The sequence below is a fragment of the Callorhinus ursinus genome, unplaced genomic scaffold (genome assembly GCF_003265705.2).
Source record: "Callorhinus ursinus isolate GAN/ISIS: 27379988/994484 unplaced genomic scaffold, GSC_fseal_2.0 scaffold39, whole genome shotgun sequence".
Lineage (NCBI taxonomy): Eukaryota > Metazoa > Chordata > Mammalia > Carnivora > Otariidae > Callorhinus > Callorhinus ursinus.
In genome coordinates this window covers 6,995,365-7,012,123 of record NW_027397101.1, presented here as the reverse complement: position 1 = coordinate 7,012,123, position 16,759 = coordinate 6,995,365, and the positions used below count along the sequence as shown (strand labels likewise).

At 37.1% G+C, this 16,759-nt stretch overlaps 1 protein-coding gene across 1 annotated transcript in view; it reads left to right on the top strand.

Annotated features, from left to right (window-relative positions):
- The window catches only part of ZNF782 (zinc finger protein 782), a 64,672-nt gene extending 59,381 nt beyond the window's left edge, over window positions 1-5,291 (top strand). The window contains exon 5 of the mRNA XM_073880741.1: window positions 1,971-5,291. Within this exon, the coding sequence (XP_073736842.1) occupies window positions 1,971-3,856 (1,886 nt within the window). The 3' untranslated portion in view covers window positions 3,857-5,291. The remainder of the gene's footprint in view (window positions 1-1,970) is intronic.
- The last annotated feature ends 11,468 nt before the right edge of the window (window positions 5,292-16,759 follow it).

The window sequence follows — 16,759 nt, the reverse complement described above, 5'->3', positions numbered from 1 at the left end:
AAGAGAAAATGCTGCCCATTTAACTGTTGGCTTGCCATCAATTTTAAGATGCCTCCTGATTTGGGTTATGATATTTACTTTAAAAATCATGAGTCACAAATATGGGCACTCTCTATATATCCCTTGTTGAAATGAATGATACAGGCAGAATGGTACTACTTTCAGATTTTAAAATAAATGTTGCTTAAATTTGTGAGAAGATATTAGAAGCCTTTCTGTTAAGTTTAATGAAGATAGCTTTGCTGTACCTGAAGGGCATCTAGATTTTATATAGTCCTAAGACTAGAATGGAGGACAATTTAGGGAAAGAGTGTGAGTATAAAGTTACTGCTGGAAAAGAACCATTTAATGGGGACTGATAGCAAGATTAGAGCAGAAAATACTATGGACTGGTGGAATGGTAGCTAGAACACACAATGAACATGCAGTTAGTGTGAAATTTGCCCTGAACCACTTAAATCTTTCATCTCTTGGCACCTAGGTCAGTGTATTCAAGGCTTTCAAATATTTTTAGCATAGGCCTGACGTTTTTGCTAGGAGTGTGGGTAGTAGCAGGGCAATAACAGATATGCATAACTTTTTTTTTTTTAAAGTTTTTTTTTTTTAAGATTTTATTTATTTATTTGACAGAGAGAGACACAGTGAGAGCAGGAACAGAAGCAGGGGGAGTGGGAGAGAGAGAAGCAGGCTTCCCGCGGAGCAGGGAGCCCAATGCAGGGCTTGATCCCAGGACTCTGAGATCGTAACCTGAGCCAAAGACAGACACTTAATGACTGAGCCACCCCCACGCCCCTATGCTTAAGAAACTTATGGTGAGGGGCGCTTGGGTGGCTCAGTTGGTTAAGCGACTGCCTTTGGCTCAGGTCATGATCCTGGAGTCCCAGGATCGAGTCCCGCATCGGACTCCCTGCTCGGCAGGGAGTCTGCTTCTCCCTCTGACCCTCTTCCCTCTCGTGCTATCTCTCATTCTCTCTCTCTCAAATAAATAAACAAAAATCTTTAAAAAAAAAAGAAACTTATGGTGAGTAAATATAAAGGATACTTATAGTTTTTAGGGCCAGTTTGAAACATGATCCTTAAGGTTTTCACAGTCAAAAAAAAAAAAAACAAAACTAGATATGTTGAAAAACAGAATCAAAGATTGGGCAAGCAAGACTAGTTTGGGGAAAATTATGAGCAAGTTGAAAAGAGAAAAGTTAAGGTTTGATGACCAAGAGATATTCACTATTGAACAATAATACCAAGGTACCAGAACCAGGATAGAGCAGTGGCTCCAGTATAGGTGGAAAAATTACTTTAGCCCCCATCATTTTTTTTTTTACTTTTACTGATACTCTTATGTTTCTGTGAATGATACCACAGAGAGAATTAAAGAATGGCAAATAGATTTTTTTTCTTTCACCATGAGGAAGTTGGTACCATTATAAATTAATTTTAGTGTTGTTGTGTAGACTGGAAAAAATGGAGCTCCAACTGGAGTCATATAGTCTAATGATTATGCTGCCATTTTAATCTATATTTGACTAAGAATCTAGACTCATGTTTTTCCCTAATGCAAATTCTCTCTCAGATAAATCCATTGAAAGCCTTTTAATCTACTTAGTTCCATAATCTTTGTTGAATTCTTCCCATTCACTACTTTTTTCCTGTCTTTTCTGTTCCCAAGATCCAACTCCCTTGAATATATTCTCCATTCTCAATTGTTCCTTTCCTTTATATCTTCTTTAACCAGTTTTGAAAACTATACTTTAAGATGCCAAATACGTATGTATATCTTTTTCTAGTTTCTTCTCTTGCTACTACAAAAAGCTTTTTTTTTTTTTTTTTACAAAAAGAGACTATACACTTGGAATTACTTTATTGTTGGGAAACTGAGACATCAAATACATAATAGGGCATATATCTATAAGTCCCATTCCATAAGAAGTGTGTTAAATATCTTAAAGTATTTTTAATTTTCTCATTTTTAGAAGACTCCCAACCTAATCAACTCTCAGAGAAGAGCCTAGAAAACCAAGGCAAATATTTGTGGCAAGTTTTATTCACCAACAAATCATTGACTACAGCAGAAGAGATTTTAGAAAAACCATGTAATCTGGACATAAACATTTTACCTGCAAGAACAATGCCCTATAAATTTGACACTACAGAGCCTACTTACCTGCATCTTAGCTCATTGACTCCACACTGTCAGTATTCAAGAAAGAAGGCTCATGAGCTTACTGTATGTGAGAAATGGCTCCTCAGTATTAAGGAGGGCAGAACTAATAGTGGAGAGAAATCATTTGTCTATAGTAAAAATGTGAAATCATTCAGTCATAAAGAGAAAGTCATTCAGCATCAGGCGGTTCAGACTTTGCAGCAAGCTTCTGAGTACAATGAATGTGGAAAAGCTTTCCTTGAAAAGACTGCCCTCATTACATCTGGGAGTACCCACCCAAAAGTGAAATCTTATAAATTCAGTAAATTTGGGGGAAAACAATGTGATAAATCAACTCTTATAGTCTCTCATAGCAGAGGAAAAGAGTCCAGAGGAAATCCAGAGGAAAAGAGTCATTATGAATTTAATGAATATCAATGTACTGAAAATAATTTCAGTAGGATCACTCAAGGATTTGACACAGAAGGGAAACCTTTCAGCCAAAAATCACACACTAGAGAACATCAGAAAATTCATATAGGAGTGAAACCCTTGGAATATGGAAAGAATTTCAGCCATAATCCAGCCCTCCCAGTGCATCAGAGAACTCACACAACAGACAAATCCTCTGATTATGACATATGTACAGAGACCTCAGGTTGCCAGTCAGCTTTCAACATACATCAGAGAACTCACATAACAGTGAAACCCTTTGAATGTAATGAATGTGGAAAATCCTGTACTATGAATTCATTCCTGATTCAGCCTCTGGAAAGTCACACAGGGGAGAAAACCTACAAATGTCATGCATGTGGGAAAGCTTTCAGTGAGAAGTCACGCCTAAGAAAACATCAGAGAACTCACACAGGAGAGAAACCCTATAAATGTGATGGTTGTGAGAAGGCTTTCAGTGCAAAGTCAGGTCTAAGAATACATCAGAGAACTCACACAGGGGAGAAACCCTATGAATGTAATGAATGTGGGAAATCTTTCAACTATAAGTCAATCCTCATAGTACATCAGAGAACTCACACAGGGGAGAAACCCTTTGAATGTAATGAATGTGGAAAATCTTTCAGCCACATGTCAGGCCTAAGAAATCACCGGAGGACTCACACAGGGGAAAGACCATATAAATGTGATGAATGTGGGAAAGCTTTCAAACTGAAGTCGGGTCTAAGAAAACATCATAGAACTCACACAGGGGAGAAGCCCTATAAATGCAATCAGTGTGGGAAAGCTTTTGGTCAGAAATCACAACTTAGAGGACATCATAGAATTCACACAGGGGAGAAACCCTATAAATGTAATCATTGTGGGGAAGCTTTTAGCCAGAAGTCAAACCTCAGAGTGCATCACAGAACTCACACTGGGGAGAAACCCTATAAATGTGATGAGTGTGGAAAAACTTTCAGGCAGAAATCAAATCTCAGAGGACATCAGAGAACTCACACAGGGGAGAAACCCTATGAATGTAATGAATGTGGAAAAGCTTTCAGTGAAAAGTCAGTCTTAAGAAAACATCAGAGAACTCACACAGGAGAGAAACCCTATAATTGTAATCACTGTGGAGAAGCTTTCAGCCAGAAGTCAAACCTCAGAGTACATCAGAGAACTCACACAGGGGAGAAACCCTATAAATGTGATAAATGTGGGAAAACTTTCAGCCAGAAATCAAGCCTTAGAGAACATCAGAAAGCTCACACAGGGAGTTAAATATATGAATGTAAAGAATATGGAAAAACTTTGAGCCAGAAATCAAATCTCACAATATAAAAGAGAAAGAGAACCCTATGGATAGAACAAATAACTGCAAGTTCCTCTGCAAGATACATACTTTCACAAACATCAGAGAACTTAGGAGAGAAATTCTTGGAATATATTTTATGTGGGCAGTCTTGCATCCAGAGTGCAGTCCTCATTATGGATCAGAGAACTCACCCAGCAAAGAAGTTACAAAGATAATGTGAGAAATACTCTGTACTCAATCCTCAGAAAACTCACACTGCAGAAAAGGTCTGGGAATGTAATAAAAATGTGAAAACTTTGTGTCAGTTATCAAAATGTACTCATCAGAGAAATGATACAATGAGAAAATTGAGAATGTAATAAGTGTTTGATAACCTTTAGCCAAAAGCCAGCTTTCTCAGTACAACAGAAAATACATAAAGGTTAGAGAACTCAGAGTATTTCAACACAGACGAAAAATGAAGTAATGGATGTGGGGAATTCTATTACAAATCAGCCCTCAATTTGATTTACACAGAAGTAATCCCCATATGCCATATAATGACTATTAATTGTTCACCAGTAACCATTTACTCTTTTCCCTTATGCCACACCTAGTCCAAATTTCTCAACCAGTATCATCTGAATGGGGTCATATTAATAACCTCTGGCTAGTAGGATGTGGGGGTCAATGACCAGTCTCATTTAATACATTCCTTAAATTCTCAGTTTTTCTCCTGTCCCTTGTCAGAATGGAGTGGAGATTACTCCCAGTGAAACCATGGGGCTCATGCACTGAAGATGAGAGAATACAAGATGCAAGGAAACAGGGTAAAGAGTGACTGGAATGGAGTTTTCTCCTCCATGCACACCGCCTTTTTGCAGCAAGGAAATAAACTTCTCCACTGAGTTTCTACAGGCTTGGGTATACTTTATACTAACATATACTCACCAACCCTCAACTAATAAAGCCTATGAATATGATTTCTGTGGATATCTGAACTCAGCATATATCAGAAACCTGACACAGGAGAAACCCCTGACAATATCCTGAATGACCATAGTTTTTATCCACAACTCCTCCTCATCAGTCAGGTAAATATCAGTGGAAGAAATTCAGCATTTCAACATATGTAGGAAATATTTTACCAAAACAATAATATTTCATTAAATAACTGATAATTGAATTGTAAATGTATGAAAGTTTTCAACAAGTTATCAAACTTTAATCTTTCTCAGAATGTGTTACACGGGGAGAATCTATCAATTTTAGAAAGGTAAGTAATAGCACCTGCTTAGAAGTTGTTCCATAAGACTGTTGTCTCATATGCATTATGAAAACAAACATAACAATACTGATAATGTAGACATTTACTAAAATAAGATGGTTTAAAAGAATAAGAAATAAATTGCATAAACTGAACAGCACTGAATGTATGTGAATATTTTCTGAGTTCTCTATTTTTTATCTATGTGAGTTTGTATACATGCATGCCACTTACCAGGTATTTATATGTGTACTGGAACTCAACCATCATTATAATAGAATTATCTACCCCTTGCTCAGTAACTGTTCTGACACCAGCTACATTTTACCATATGTAGATTAATAACAAATAAACCTGTTACAGGAAATAGTTGAAAAGTCAGAATCCCATACTACATTTCATTTCTCATGCTGCTTTCTGACATGTGTATATAGGAAAGGCTATTGTTACTAAACAGTTTCTTTTCAAAGAAGCCAAACAATGTTTTGTATGTACTTTTATATTATCTCAGGGTCACCAATACATTTAAAACATATGCCAAAATATGGAAAGAGCCTAGATGTCTATCAACAGATGAATGGATAAAGATATGGTGTACACACACAGACACACATACACATACATACCCAATGGAATATTACTCAGCCATCAAAAAGAATGAAATCTTGCCATTTGCAACAATGTGGATGGAACCAGAGAATGTTATACTAAGCAAAATAAATCAGAGAAAGACAAATACTGTATGATATCCCTTGTGGAATTTAAGAAATGAAAAAGATGAACATAGAGGAAGGGAAGGAAAAATAAAATAAAACAAAGAGGGAGGCAAACCATAAAAAACTCTTAACCCTATATAGGGAACAAACAGAGTTGCTGAAAGGGAGGTGGGTGGGGGGACGGGGCAACTGGATGATGGGCATTAAGGAGGGCACTTGAAGTACTGTGCACTGGGTGTTGTATGCAACTGTTGAATCACTAAGTTCTTCCTCTGAGACTAATAATACAGATTTGTTAATTAAATTGAATTTAAATAAAACAGTACATGATTGTACAGTCAGTTAAGCAGGTAGGGAGATTTTCATTTAAAGATGTTTTTAAGACTTTAAACTTGTAAACACTTGTAAATACTAAGCTTGTGGACATTAAAATACATAAAATGAAAGAATATATATATTTAAGCATACACACACATATCTTTAATGTCACTGATTATTTTCTCAGCAGTATCAAGTATCCTGAAGAGCCATTTATGAGACTGTGTTTTTTATTTTTAGCATTTAAATTTTATTAAACTTTCCATCTCTCTGCGAAATAACCTATCTAATCTTGTATGTTGTCTAGCTTTTCCATTAGAGTCATTTTATATGATGTTTGTCATTCTCTGGCTCAGTGAAGCAACTGCTTGGGCCCTTGCTTCTCCCTGCAGCCACCTAGCTCTCCAGAGTCTGGGTTAGTTTTTACCTTGCAGTCTCAGATATCTGATCCATTCAAAAAACTTGTTAATTTAAAGTCTGCCTAGCTATTTTCTTTATGGATGGGAGTAATGCTTTTTCCTTTTCTCTACTTATCTGAGCTAAAACTGAAAGTTTTCAGTGGATTTTTGATAAATGTGCCAGTGTAATTTGATGGGAGAGGATAACTATTTTCAAAAACAGTGACAAAATAATTGGATATTCATGTATTTTAAATATGCCTTTATGTTTACATCATAATTAAATACTTGATTCAAAATGAAATATACACCTAAACAAAATAGCTAACAGTATAAAATTTGTTAGAAAACAGAGAAAAGTGTAATTTTACTTTGAGACCGAATAGCAAAGCAAAAAAGGTAAGTTGAAGTTTATGAATTTTTAAAGTGCTTTTCAAGATTTTATTATGAAAATGGAAAAAAACACAGGAGAAAATGTCTCTAACAGAGTACTTGCATTCACAATATGTAAAGAATATTAATAGAAAATAATTATAATGCAATAATAATACAAACAATCTAGTTAAAATGGGCAAAACAGAAGATTAAAACAGGCATTTCAGGAAAGAAGATATATAGATAGCCAATAAATACTAGAAAAGATGTCCAAAGCTTTAGTCATAAAGGAATGCAAATTAAAATTGTAATGTGATAGTATTACAAATCCCTTTGATAGTTCCTTAGAAAGTTAACAGTATCATACCTACAATTTTAGTTCTAGATATTTGCCCCCAAAGAAACATAAAGTGTACCAAAAATTTTTTTTAAGTTTTTTTAAAGAATTTTATTAAGATGTTCAAGGAGTTTTTATTCACAGTGGCGCCAAATTAGAACCAGAATATCCATCAACAGATAAATTGTGTAAATAGTGATATTACCTTACAATGGAATAGCACTCAGCAATAGAAAGTACTACTAATGGATGTATCAACATTGATAAATTTCAATAAGGTTATTCTGGGAAAAGAAGCGAAGCACAAGAACCTGTATGATCCCATTTCTATGAAATTCTAGAAAAGACATCTAATATAGAGGGATAGGAAGCACATCATTGGTTGCCTAGGAGTGGGGTTTGGGAGTCACTGGATAGAGGAGCAGGGAATGTTTTAGTGTGATGGAATGTTCTATATTTAGGTTATGATAGTGTTTACAAAGCTGAATAAGTGTCACTCATCAAACTGTTCAAAAAATGCATACACTTTATTTTACATAAATTATGTGTTAGTACAGTTGATTTTAAAAATCATAAAAGTGAACTTTATTATGTATATTATGAGACCCAGCATGTGCCAAGGGGTTATTGACTTTACTACTTGGGTATTTATTCCCTTCCCCCTCCTGTTTGGCTTTGTGACCTGGGGCAAATCAGTTCTCCTTTATGTTCCTCAGCTTCCTCATTTGTGAAAGGTGCATAATGATAGTAATTACCTACAATCCATTTTGGGAGCATTTTCTGAATTCATCTGTGTCAATCACTTAAAACCAAACCTGGCACAGAGTAAATGGGCAATAAATAATAACTGTCATCATTATTTTACTAATGCTAAAAAAATGAATGTGTTCTTTAAAAAAGCTTAAAGCAAGATTATAATTCATAGTAAAACAAAAGGATAAATTAGACCTAAAGAAGACTCAGCCTTGATTGGATGGGAATTCCTCACATTATGGTGGCATCAATTTTTCTAACTCTATCTGATGACACCATCCCTGAAGTGCTTGAAACCTTGGGCTCTGCTAACTTGCTGACATGACTAAGCCCAAAACATTAAGTGTGTAGTTCCCAGGAAATTGCTTTTGAACAGACATAAAAAGCCCCTACCCCCAATGAGTCTACATCTCCCCCTTTCCCCCTAAGATTCTCTCTGATAGAAGTTTTTAGAAGCCAGAACTAAGCTGAAGTATTGTCACTTGGGTTCTCTGCTACAGTCCAGGGTAGCAGGCATATACACAAGATGTATAAACATTCTAGAAAGAAGCCACACTTGAGGATAGTACTAATAACACAAACACACACATACATACTTCCTAAATGCTTTCAGCATATGATACCACTGCTGCCCTAAGTTTCCCTGTTGTATTGAAAGTGATTTCATGTGTGACCAATAATGTCCCTTTAACACAGGAACTACATCCTGAGTTCTTTTGCATAATGGAATCACATGGTGACCACCATAACAAAAGAAGACTCGGAGATCTGCCACTGACTTGGCTCTAATCATGGGCAAAATCCATGAGCTTTCACATTCTTCATCACAGGTGTGTCAGGACCTGAAAAAAAAACCATTTCAAGTAGTAGAAGATCCTCTGCCAGTGTATAGAGTTCATGGGGGCATGACTTGGGCCACAGTTTGAGAACTTATCTTCTGGGTTGATGGAAAATTTTAACAAGGACTTGAGGAGACCTTGAGCTCAATTTTCAGAGGCCCTTCCATATTCCTAAGAGAAACTTATTCTCATCAGTGGTGTGGGCATGGCCCTACCTGTAAATGTTTTAGCAGCCAGAGGAGGTGAAATCAAATGGCATTATGAGCCCAAAAGCATTCTTTTGCTTGATAGCATAATTTATTTTATGTCAGAATTATTGGAAAAGAACAGAAGACAGTATTCACAAGATAGGAAAACAGCATACAAGATTATAGTGAAAGGATGGTGTCCACTGAACATAAGTCTGCAACAGAAATCATTAAGTTGTCACCAGTTTTAATTGCTAAACCTTATTCCTTGCATTAATGCCTTATATCCAAATATTATGAGGGCCAGTGTTTCAGTCCTTAATTTTTTCATTTGCATTATTTGTTGTAGTAACATCCTTGGGAAAAGCAAAATCCAACATCTGTATCCCCATAAGAGGATAAACCTCTTATCATGGGCCCACAGACCAGGTGCTTGTCCCGTAGAAGCCCCACTGCAACTGTAGGACCTGGCAAGACCTATGCCTTCTGGAATAGATAGCTACAGAGCTTGATATCTTCAAACAGGCCAACCATATGGGCTTTGGGGGCTTCCTATAAAGCCCTAATGGACCTACTTTGGAAGTACAGGTCAGGCTGCAAGGTTTGAGCAACTTCTCAGACTGTGTAAAAGACTGTTGAGGATCCAGTTGAGGATCCATATGTCTGCAATTTCTGGTACTGCCTGATTTCATGGAAGGGGGAAAGTCTGGGTTGGTAACCATATGACACCAGCAGAGATTGATACCTGCTATAGTACTGGGCACTTTCAGGGTCCTGGGGATCATAACAGCTGTAATGGTCGGCTTGTTGCACCACTGAGACTGTTGAGCAACACTTCCCATACATTTGCCTTCTTTTCTGTGTGGTCTTTGAGAGCGAGAGTGGCCTCTGCACCTGAAGGAGGGCAAAGCAACTACGGATAACATTTGGTATGACTTTAGCTCTGGATCACATTTAAGTGTACACTTTGTTAAGCCTGGGCACAGCACCCTGCCTAATAGAGGTTTACCAAAGAAAGGAGTGCTTGAATGATGCTGCTAACAATCAAACACACTAGTAATTTGTTTTCATAGTATTCTATATTTTTGTGGAAAAAATGCAATGTTTTAAAGTAAGTGTGGCTTAGCCTGCTCTTTGGCATATTTTTCCAATGTTTTTATATTATTTAGCTATGTATTTCACCCCCAACACTGTTTTTATTGAATCCAGTGATTTTGATATATTGTCTTTTCCTTTTCCTTGTCTCTAAGTATTTTCTAATTTCCCTTGTGATTTCTAATTTGGTCTATTGTTTGTTTAAGAGTGTTGTTTATAATTTCCACAAATTTGAATTTTCCAGTTTTCCTTCTGTTACTGATTTTTAACTTCATCCTGCAATGGTCATAGAAGAGATTTTGTATAATACCTTTCTTTTTCAATCTATTGAGACTTAATTTGTGCCCTAATGTTTGGTCTCTCCTGAAGAATGCCCCATGTCCACTTGACACAAATGTGTATTCTGTTGTTTAGTATGGTGTTCTATAAATGTTTGTTAGATCTAGTTTTTTTATTTTGTTGCACAAGTCTTCTGTTTCCTTATTTATCTTCTGTCTGGTTGTACAATCATTATTGATAGTGAGATTGAAATCTTGTTATTATAGAAATATGTTTCTCCCTTGATTCTATTTTTCCTTATTTTGATCTTATTATATGTGTAATTATTTATTACAATTATATTTATATAATTTATATATTATATAAATTATATAAATATTTATAATTACAACAACAATTATAGTTGTTATAGCTTGCTGTATTGAACCTTTTATTACACTTTAATTTTTAATAACCTTTTAAAATTTTTATTTAAATTCAATTAATTAACATATAGTGTATCAGTTTCAGAGGTAGAGTTCGGTTATTCATCATTTGCATATAACACCCAGTGCTCATTACATCTTGTGCCTTCCTTAATGCCCATCACTCAGTTACCCCATCACCCCACCCACCTCCCCTCCAGCAACCCTGTTTTTTTCCTATAGTTCAGAGGCTTTTATGGTTTGTCTCCATCTCTGATTTCGTCTTATTTTATTTTTCCCTCCCTCCCCCTATGATCCTCTGTTTTGTTTCTTAAATTCCACATGAGTGAACTCATAGGATAATTGTCTTTCTCTGATTGACTTATTTCAATTAGCATAATAACCTTTATTTATTTAAAGACTATACTGTCTGATAATACAGGTACCCCTGCACTCTTTTGGTTATTGTTTGCTTAGAATATCTTTTCTATCCTTTCAGTATCAACCAATTTTGGATCAACTTTGGATCTAAAGTAAGTCTCATGGCAGAAGAGTAGGGGACCTTGTTTCATCTGGTGCCTTGAATTTAGCTGGATATCTACCAAACCAACCTGAACACCCACAAAATCAGCCTGAGATGTAAGAAAATATATCTGGAACTCTACAAGCAGAAAAGCGACTGCTTTTTGCAAGGAGGAGGTGTGGAGAAATGAATCTGAGAGAAAAATGTCAGAAGATATATAGAGGGGGGAGCGGTCCTCCACAAACTGGCTACCGGAAAGTGATATAACACCAGAGTGCAAAATCGGAACCCTTAGAAATCTGCTTCAGTGAGAGACATCCCTTTCTGAAAAGGGCTCAGGGGATGAAAAGGGCAGAATTCTAGGTGGGTCATTGTGGTCTTAGAATCCCAGGAGACACAGAACCAACGGGGGTACCTGAACCAATAGAGTGCCCAAGCAGTGGAGTGGGGAAACTGGTTATGGTCAGCAAGCACAGGAGGGACTCTCCACTCCAAAAAATCACAACAATCTTTAATGTCTATGTGCCTAAAAACATGGAATTAAAATACATGAGGCAAAAGCTGTTAAGACTGCTAGAAGAAATAGATGAACCCACTATTACAGTTAGAGACTTCAACAGCCCTCTATCAGAAGTAGATCCAGCAGGCAGAAAACAAGTGAAGACATGGTTGAACTCAACAGCACCATAAATTAACTGATATAATTAACACCTACGGACTCTTTCATCTAACAATAGCAGAATACACATTCTTCTCAAGCTCACATGGGACATTCAGTAAGATAGACAACATTCTACATCTAAAACACACATTAACAAATTTAAAAGAACAAAAATTACACAATATATGCTCTAAGACCACAATGGAATTAAACTAGAAATCAATATAGAAAGAAGGCTGGGAAATTCCCAAATATTTGGAGATTAAGCAGTACATTTCTAAATAACATGTGAGTCAACTCTCAATAGAAATTTTAAAATATTTTGAACTAAATGAAAATACAACATCAAATTTTGGGGGGTGCAGTGAAAACACTTTAGAGGGAATTCTGTAGCCTTGTAGAAGAAAGCTCTAAAATCAATCATCTAAGAGTCCACCTTAGAAAACCAGAAAAGAAAAACCAAATCCAAAGTAAACAAAAGAAAAGTATTAACTAGGGCAGAAATCAATGAAATTGAAAACAAAAGCCAATAGAGAAAAACAATGAAACCAAAAGCTGATTCTTTTAAAAAATAAAACTGATTAACCTCTACCCAATCCAAAGAAAAAAAAGACACAAGTAACATACCAGAAATGAAAGGACATCACTACAGATGCTGTGGACATTAAAAAGATGATAAAGGAATACTATAAATAACTCTATGGCCACAAATGTGATAACCTAGATGAAATGAACCAATTCCTCAAAAGACAGAATATACCAAAACTCACACAAAGAAAAAATAGACAATCTAGGGGCACCTGGGTGGCTCAGTCAGTTAAGTGTCTGCCTCAGCTTAGGTCATGATCCCAGGGTCTGGGAATCGAGCCCCACATTGGGCTCCCTGCTCAGCAGGGAGTGTGCTTCTCCCTCTCCCTCTGCTCCTCATCCCTGCTCATTCTCTTCCTCTATCTCAAATAAAATCTTAAACAGAAAAGAAAAAATAGACAATCTGAATAGGGCTATATCTATTAAAGAAATTAAATCAACAAAGAAATTAAATCAACAATACTGGAAATCTTACAATAAGACAAGAAAAGGAAATAAAACTTACTGATTGGAAAAAAAAGAAAGAAAGCCACCTTTGTTCGCAGATGATGTGATTGCCTATGTAGATAATCTGAAAGAATGAACAACAAAACTGGAACTAATAAGCAATTATAACAAGGTTGCAGGCTACAGGATATATACAAATGCCAATCATTTTCCTATATGCCAGTAATAAACAAGTGGAATTTGAACTTAAAAACAATACTATTTACATTAGCACTGCCCCAAAATGAAAAACTTAAATATAATTCTAACAAAAAATGTACAAGATCTATATGAGGAAAACTACAAAACTCAGATGAAAGAAATAAAAGAATAACTAGACAAATGGAGAGGCATTCCATGTTTATGAATAGGAAAACTCAATATTGCCAGGATGTCAGTTCTTCCCAATTTGATGTATAGATTCAATGGATTAAATGTAATCCCAATCAAAATACCAGAAATATTTTATGGATACAAACTGATTCTAAATGTAATATAGAGAGGCAAAAGACCCAGACTAGCCTACATAATATTGAAAGAGAAAACCAAAGTCAGAGGACTGACGCTATCAACTTAAAGACTTGCTATAGAGCTAAAGTAATCAAGACAATGGGGCAGAAAGAATGCTGAAAGAAAAGACTAATAGATCAATGGAACAGAATAGAAAGCCCAGAAATAGACCCACACAAATATAGTCAAATGATATTTGAAAAAAGAACAAAAGTAACACAATGGAGACTGACAGATTTTTCAATAAATGGCGTTGAAACAACTGAATGCCCACATCAAAAAGAAGTACCAGGACTTCACATCCTTTACAACTATTAACTTGAAATGGATCATAAAACTAAATGTAAAGTGCAAAGATAACATAAGAGAAAATCCAGATGATCTTGGGTTTGGCAATGACTTTTTAGGTATAACACCAAAGACATCATGATTCATAAAAGAAAGAATTGACGGGTGCCTGGGTGGCTCAGTCGTTAAGTGTCTGCCTTTGGCTCAGGTCATGATCCCAGGGTTCTGGGATCGAGCCCCGCATCGGGCTCCCTGCTCCATGGGAAGCCTGCTTCTCCCTCTCCCACTCCCCCTGCTTGTGTTCCCTCTCTTGCTGTGTCTCTCTCTGTCAAATAAATAAATAAAATCTTTAAAAAAATAAATGAAAGAATTGATAAACTGGACTTCATTAAAATTAAAATTTTCTGCTTTGCAAAAGACACTGTCAACAGGATGAGGAGACAAGTCACACTAGGAGAAAAAATTTACAAGAGACATATCTGATAAAGGACTGCTACTTAAAATATACAAAGAACCCCCAAAGTACTAGAACTCATACAGCAATTCAGCAACATGGCAGGATACAAAATCAATGAACAGAAATCATTTGCATTTCTATACACTAACAATGTGACTGAAAAAAGAGAAATTAAGGAATCGATTCCATTAAAATAGCAACAAAAACCCTAAGATACCTAGAAATAAACCTAACCAAAAACCTACTCTAGAAACTACAAAACACTTATGAAAGAAATTGAGGAAGACACAAAGAGATGGAAAAAACATTCCATCCTCTAGGACTGAAAGAATAAACATTGTGAAAATGTCTATACTGCCCAGAGCAATCTACACATTCAATGCAATCCCTATCAAAATACCATCAACATTTTTCACAGAGCTGGAACAAACAATCCTAAAATTTGTATGGAACCAGAAAAGACCCCGAATAACAAGGGGAATGTTGAAAAAGAAAACCAAAGCTGGGGGCCTCACAATGCCGGACTTCAAGCTATATTAGAAAGCTGTGATCATCAAGACAGCATGGTACTGGCACAAAAAGACATATAGATCAATAGAACAGAATAGACACCCCGGAAATGGACCCTCAACTCTATGATCAACTAATCTTTGACAAATCAGTAAAGAATATCAAGTGGAAAAAAGTCTCTTCAATAAATGGTGTTGGGAAAATTGGACAGCCACATGCAGAAGAATGATACTGGACCATTCTCTTACACCATACACAAAGATAAACTCAAAATGGATGAAAGACCTAAATGTGAGACAGGAATCCATCAAAATCCTAGAGGAGAACATAGGCTGTAACCTTTTTGACATTGGCCACAGCGACTTCTTTCAAGGCATGTCTCTAAAGGCAAGGGAAACAAAAGTTAAAATGAACTTTTGGGAGTTCATCAAGATAAAAAGCTTTTGCACAGCAAAGGAAATAGTCAAAACTAAAAGGCAGCCCACAGAATGGGAAAAGATATTTGCAAATGACTTACAGATAAAGGGCTGATATCCAATCTAAAAAGAACTTCTCAAACTCAACACCCAAAAAACAAATAATCCAGTCAAGAAATGAGCAGAAGACAAGAACAGACACTTCTCCAAAGAAGACATACAAATGTCTAACTGACACATGAATAAATGTTCAACATCACTTGGCATCAGGGAAATAAAAATCAAAACTACAATGAGATACTACCTTACACCAGTTAGAATGGCAAAAATTAACAAGACAGGAAACACCAAATATTTGGTGAGGATGTGGAGAAAGGGGAACCCTCTTACACTGCTAGTGAGAATGCAAGCTGGTACAGCCATTCTGGAAAACAGTATGGAGGTTCCTCAAGACATTAAAAATACAGCTACCCTATGACCCAGCAATTGCACCACTAGGTATTTACCCCAAAGTTACAGATGTAGTGAAAAGAGGGGTACCTGCACCCCAATGTTTATAGCAGCAACAATAGCCAAACTGTGGAAGGAGCTGAGATGTCCTTCAACAGATGAATGGTTAAAGAAGATGTGGTTCATATATACAGTGAACGTAGAGGAGCAAGATGGCGGAAGAGTAGGAGACCTAAATTTTTTTGGTCCCAGGAATTCAGCTAGATAGGGATCAAACCATTCTGAACACCTACGAATTCAACGGGAAAGCAAAGAAAAGAATAGCAGCAACTCTCTGAACAGAAAAGTGACCACTTTCTGAAAGGTCGGACATGCGGAGAAGTGAATCCTAGGCGATATTTGGGAAGATAGATGGCGGGGGAGGGGGCCTCCGTCAGCCGCTACTGGCAAGTGATAGAGCAGCAGAACACAAAATCAGAAATTTAGAAGTCGGCTCTGCTGAGGGACGTCGCTCCAGTGGCTAAGCCAGGGGGTGGAACACTCGCTGGGACAGTGTGGTCTCAGGACCCTCAAGGTCACAAAAGACCAAGGATGCCTGAGTGCGGCAGAACTCCCAGGTATTGGAGCAGGGAAGCCGGCTGTGAGATGGAGCCGAGGAGTGGGCTTTCAGCTCAGGGTTGCCATAAACCTTGATCCGTGGCAGTCAGGTCACTCCTCCTCCAGCAGGGACCCAACAAGTGGCAGATCCGGGGAGATTCCCCTTCCTCCCCAAGGAGGAGCAGCACGGGAGCGCACCACAGGAATCTGCTGGGCTTGGAGATTCCAAATGGGGTTGTGTGCCAGAGATAGAAACGCTCGGTCATAGGCCGGGTGAGCACGGAGTGCGGCCGGAGATCATGGAGACAGGAGTGATTGACTGCTTTTCTCTGGGGGTGCACTGAGGAGTGGGTCCCCGAGTTCTCGGCTCCTCCAGGGCTGAGATTGGGAGGCCACGATTTTAACTCTCGTCCTCCAAAGCTGTAAGGAAAGCTT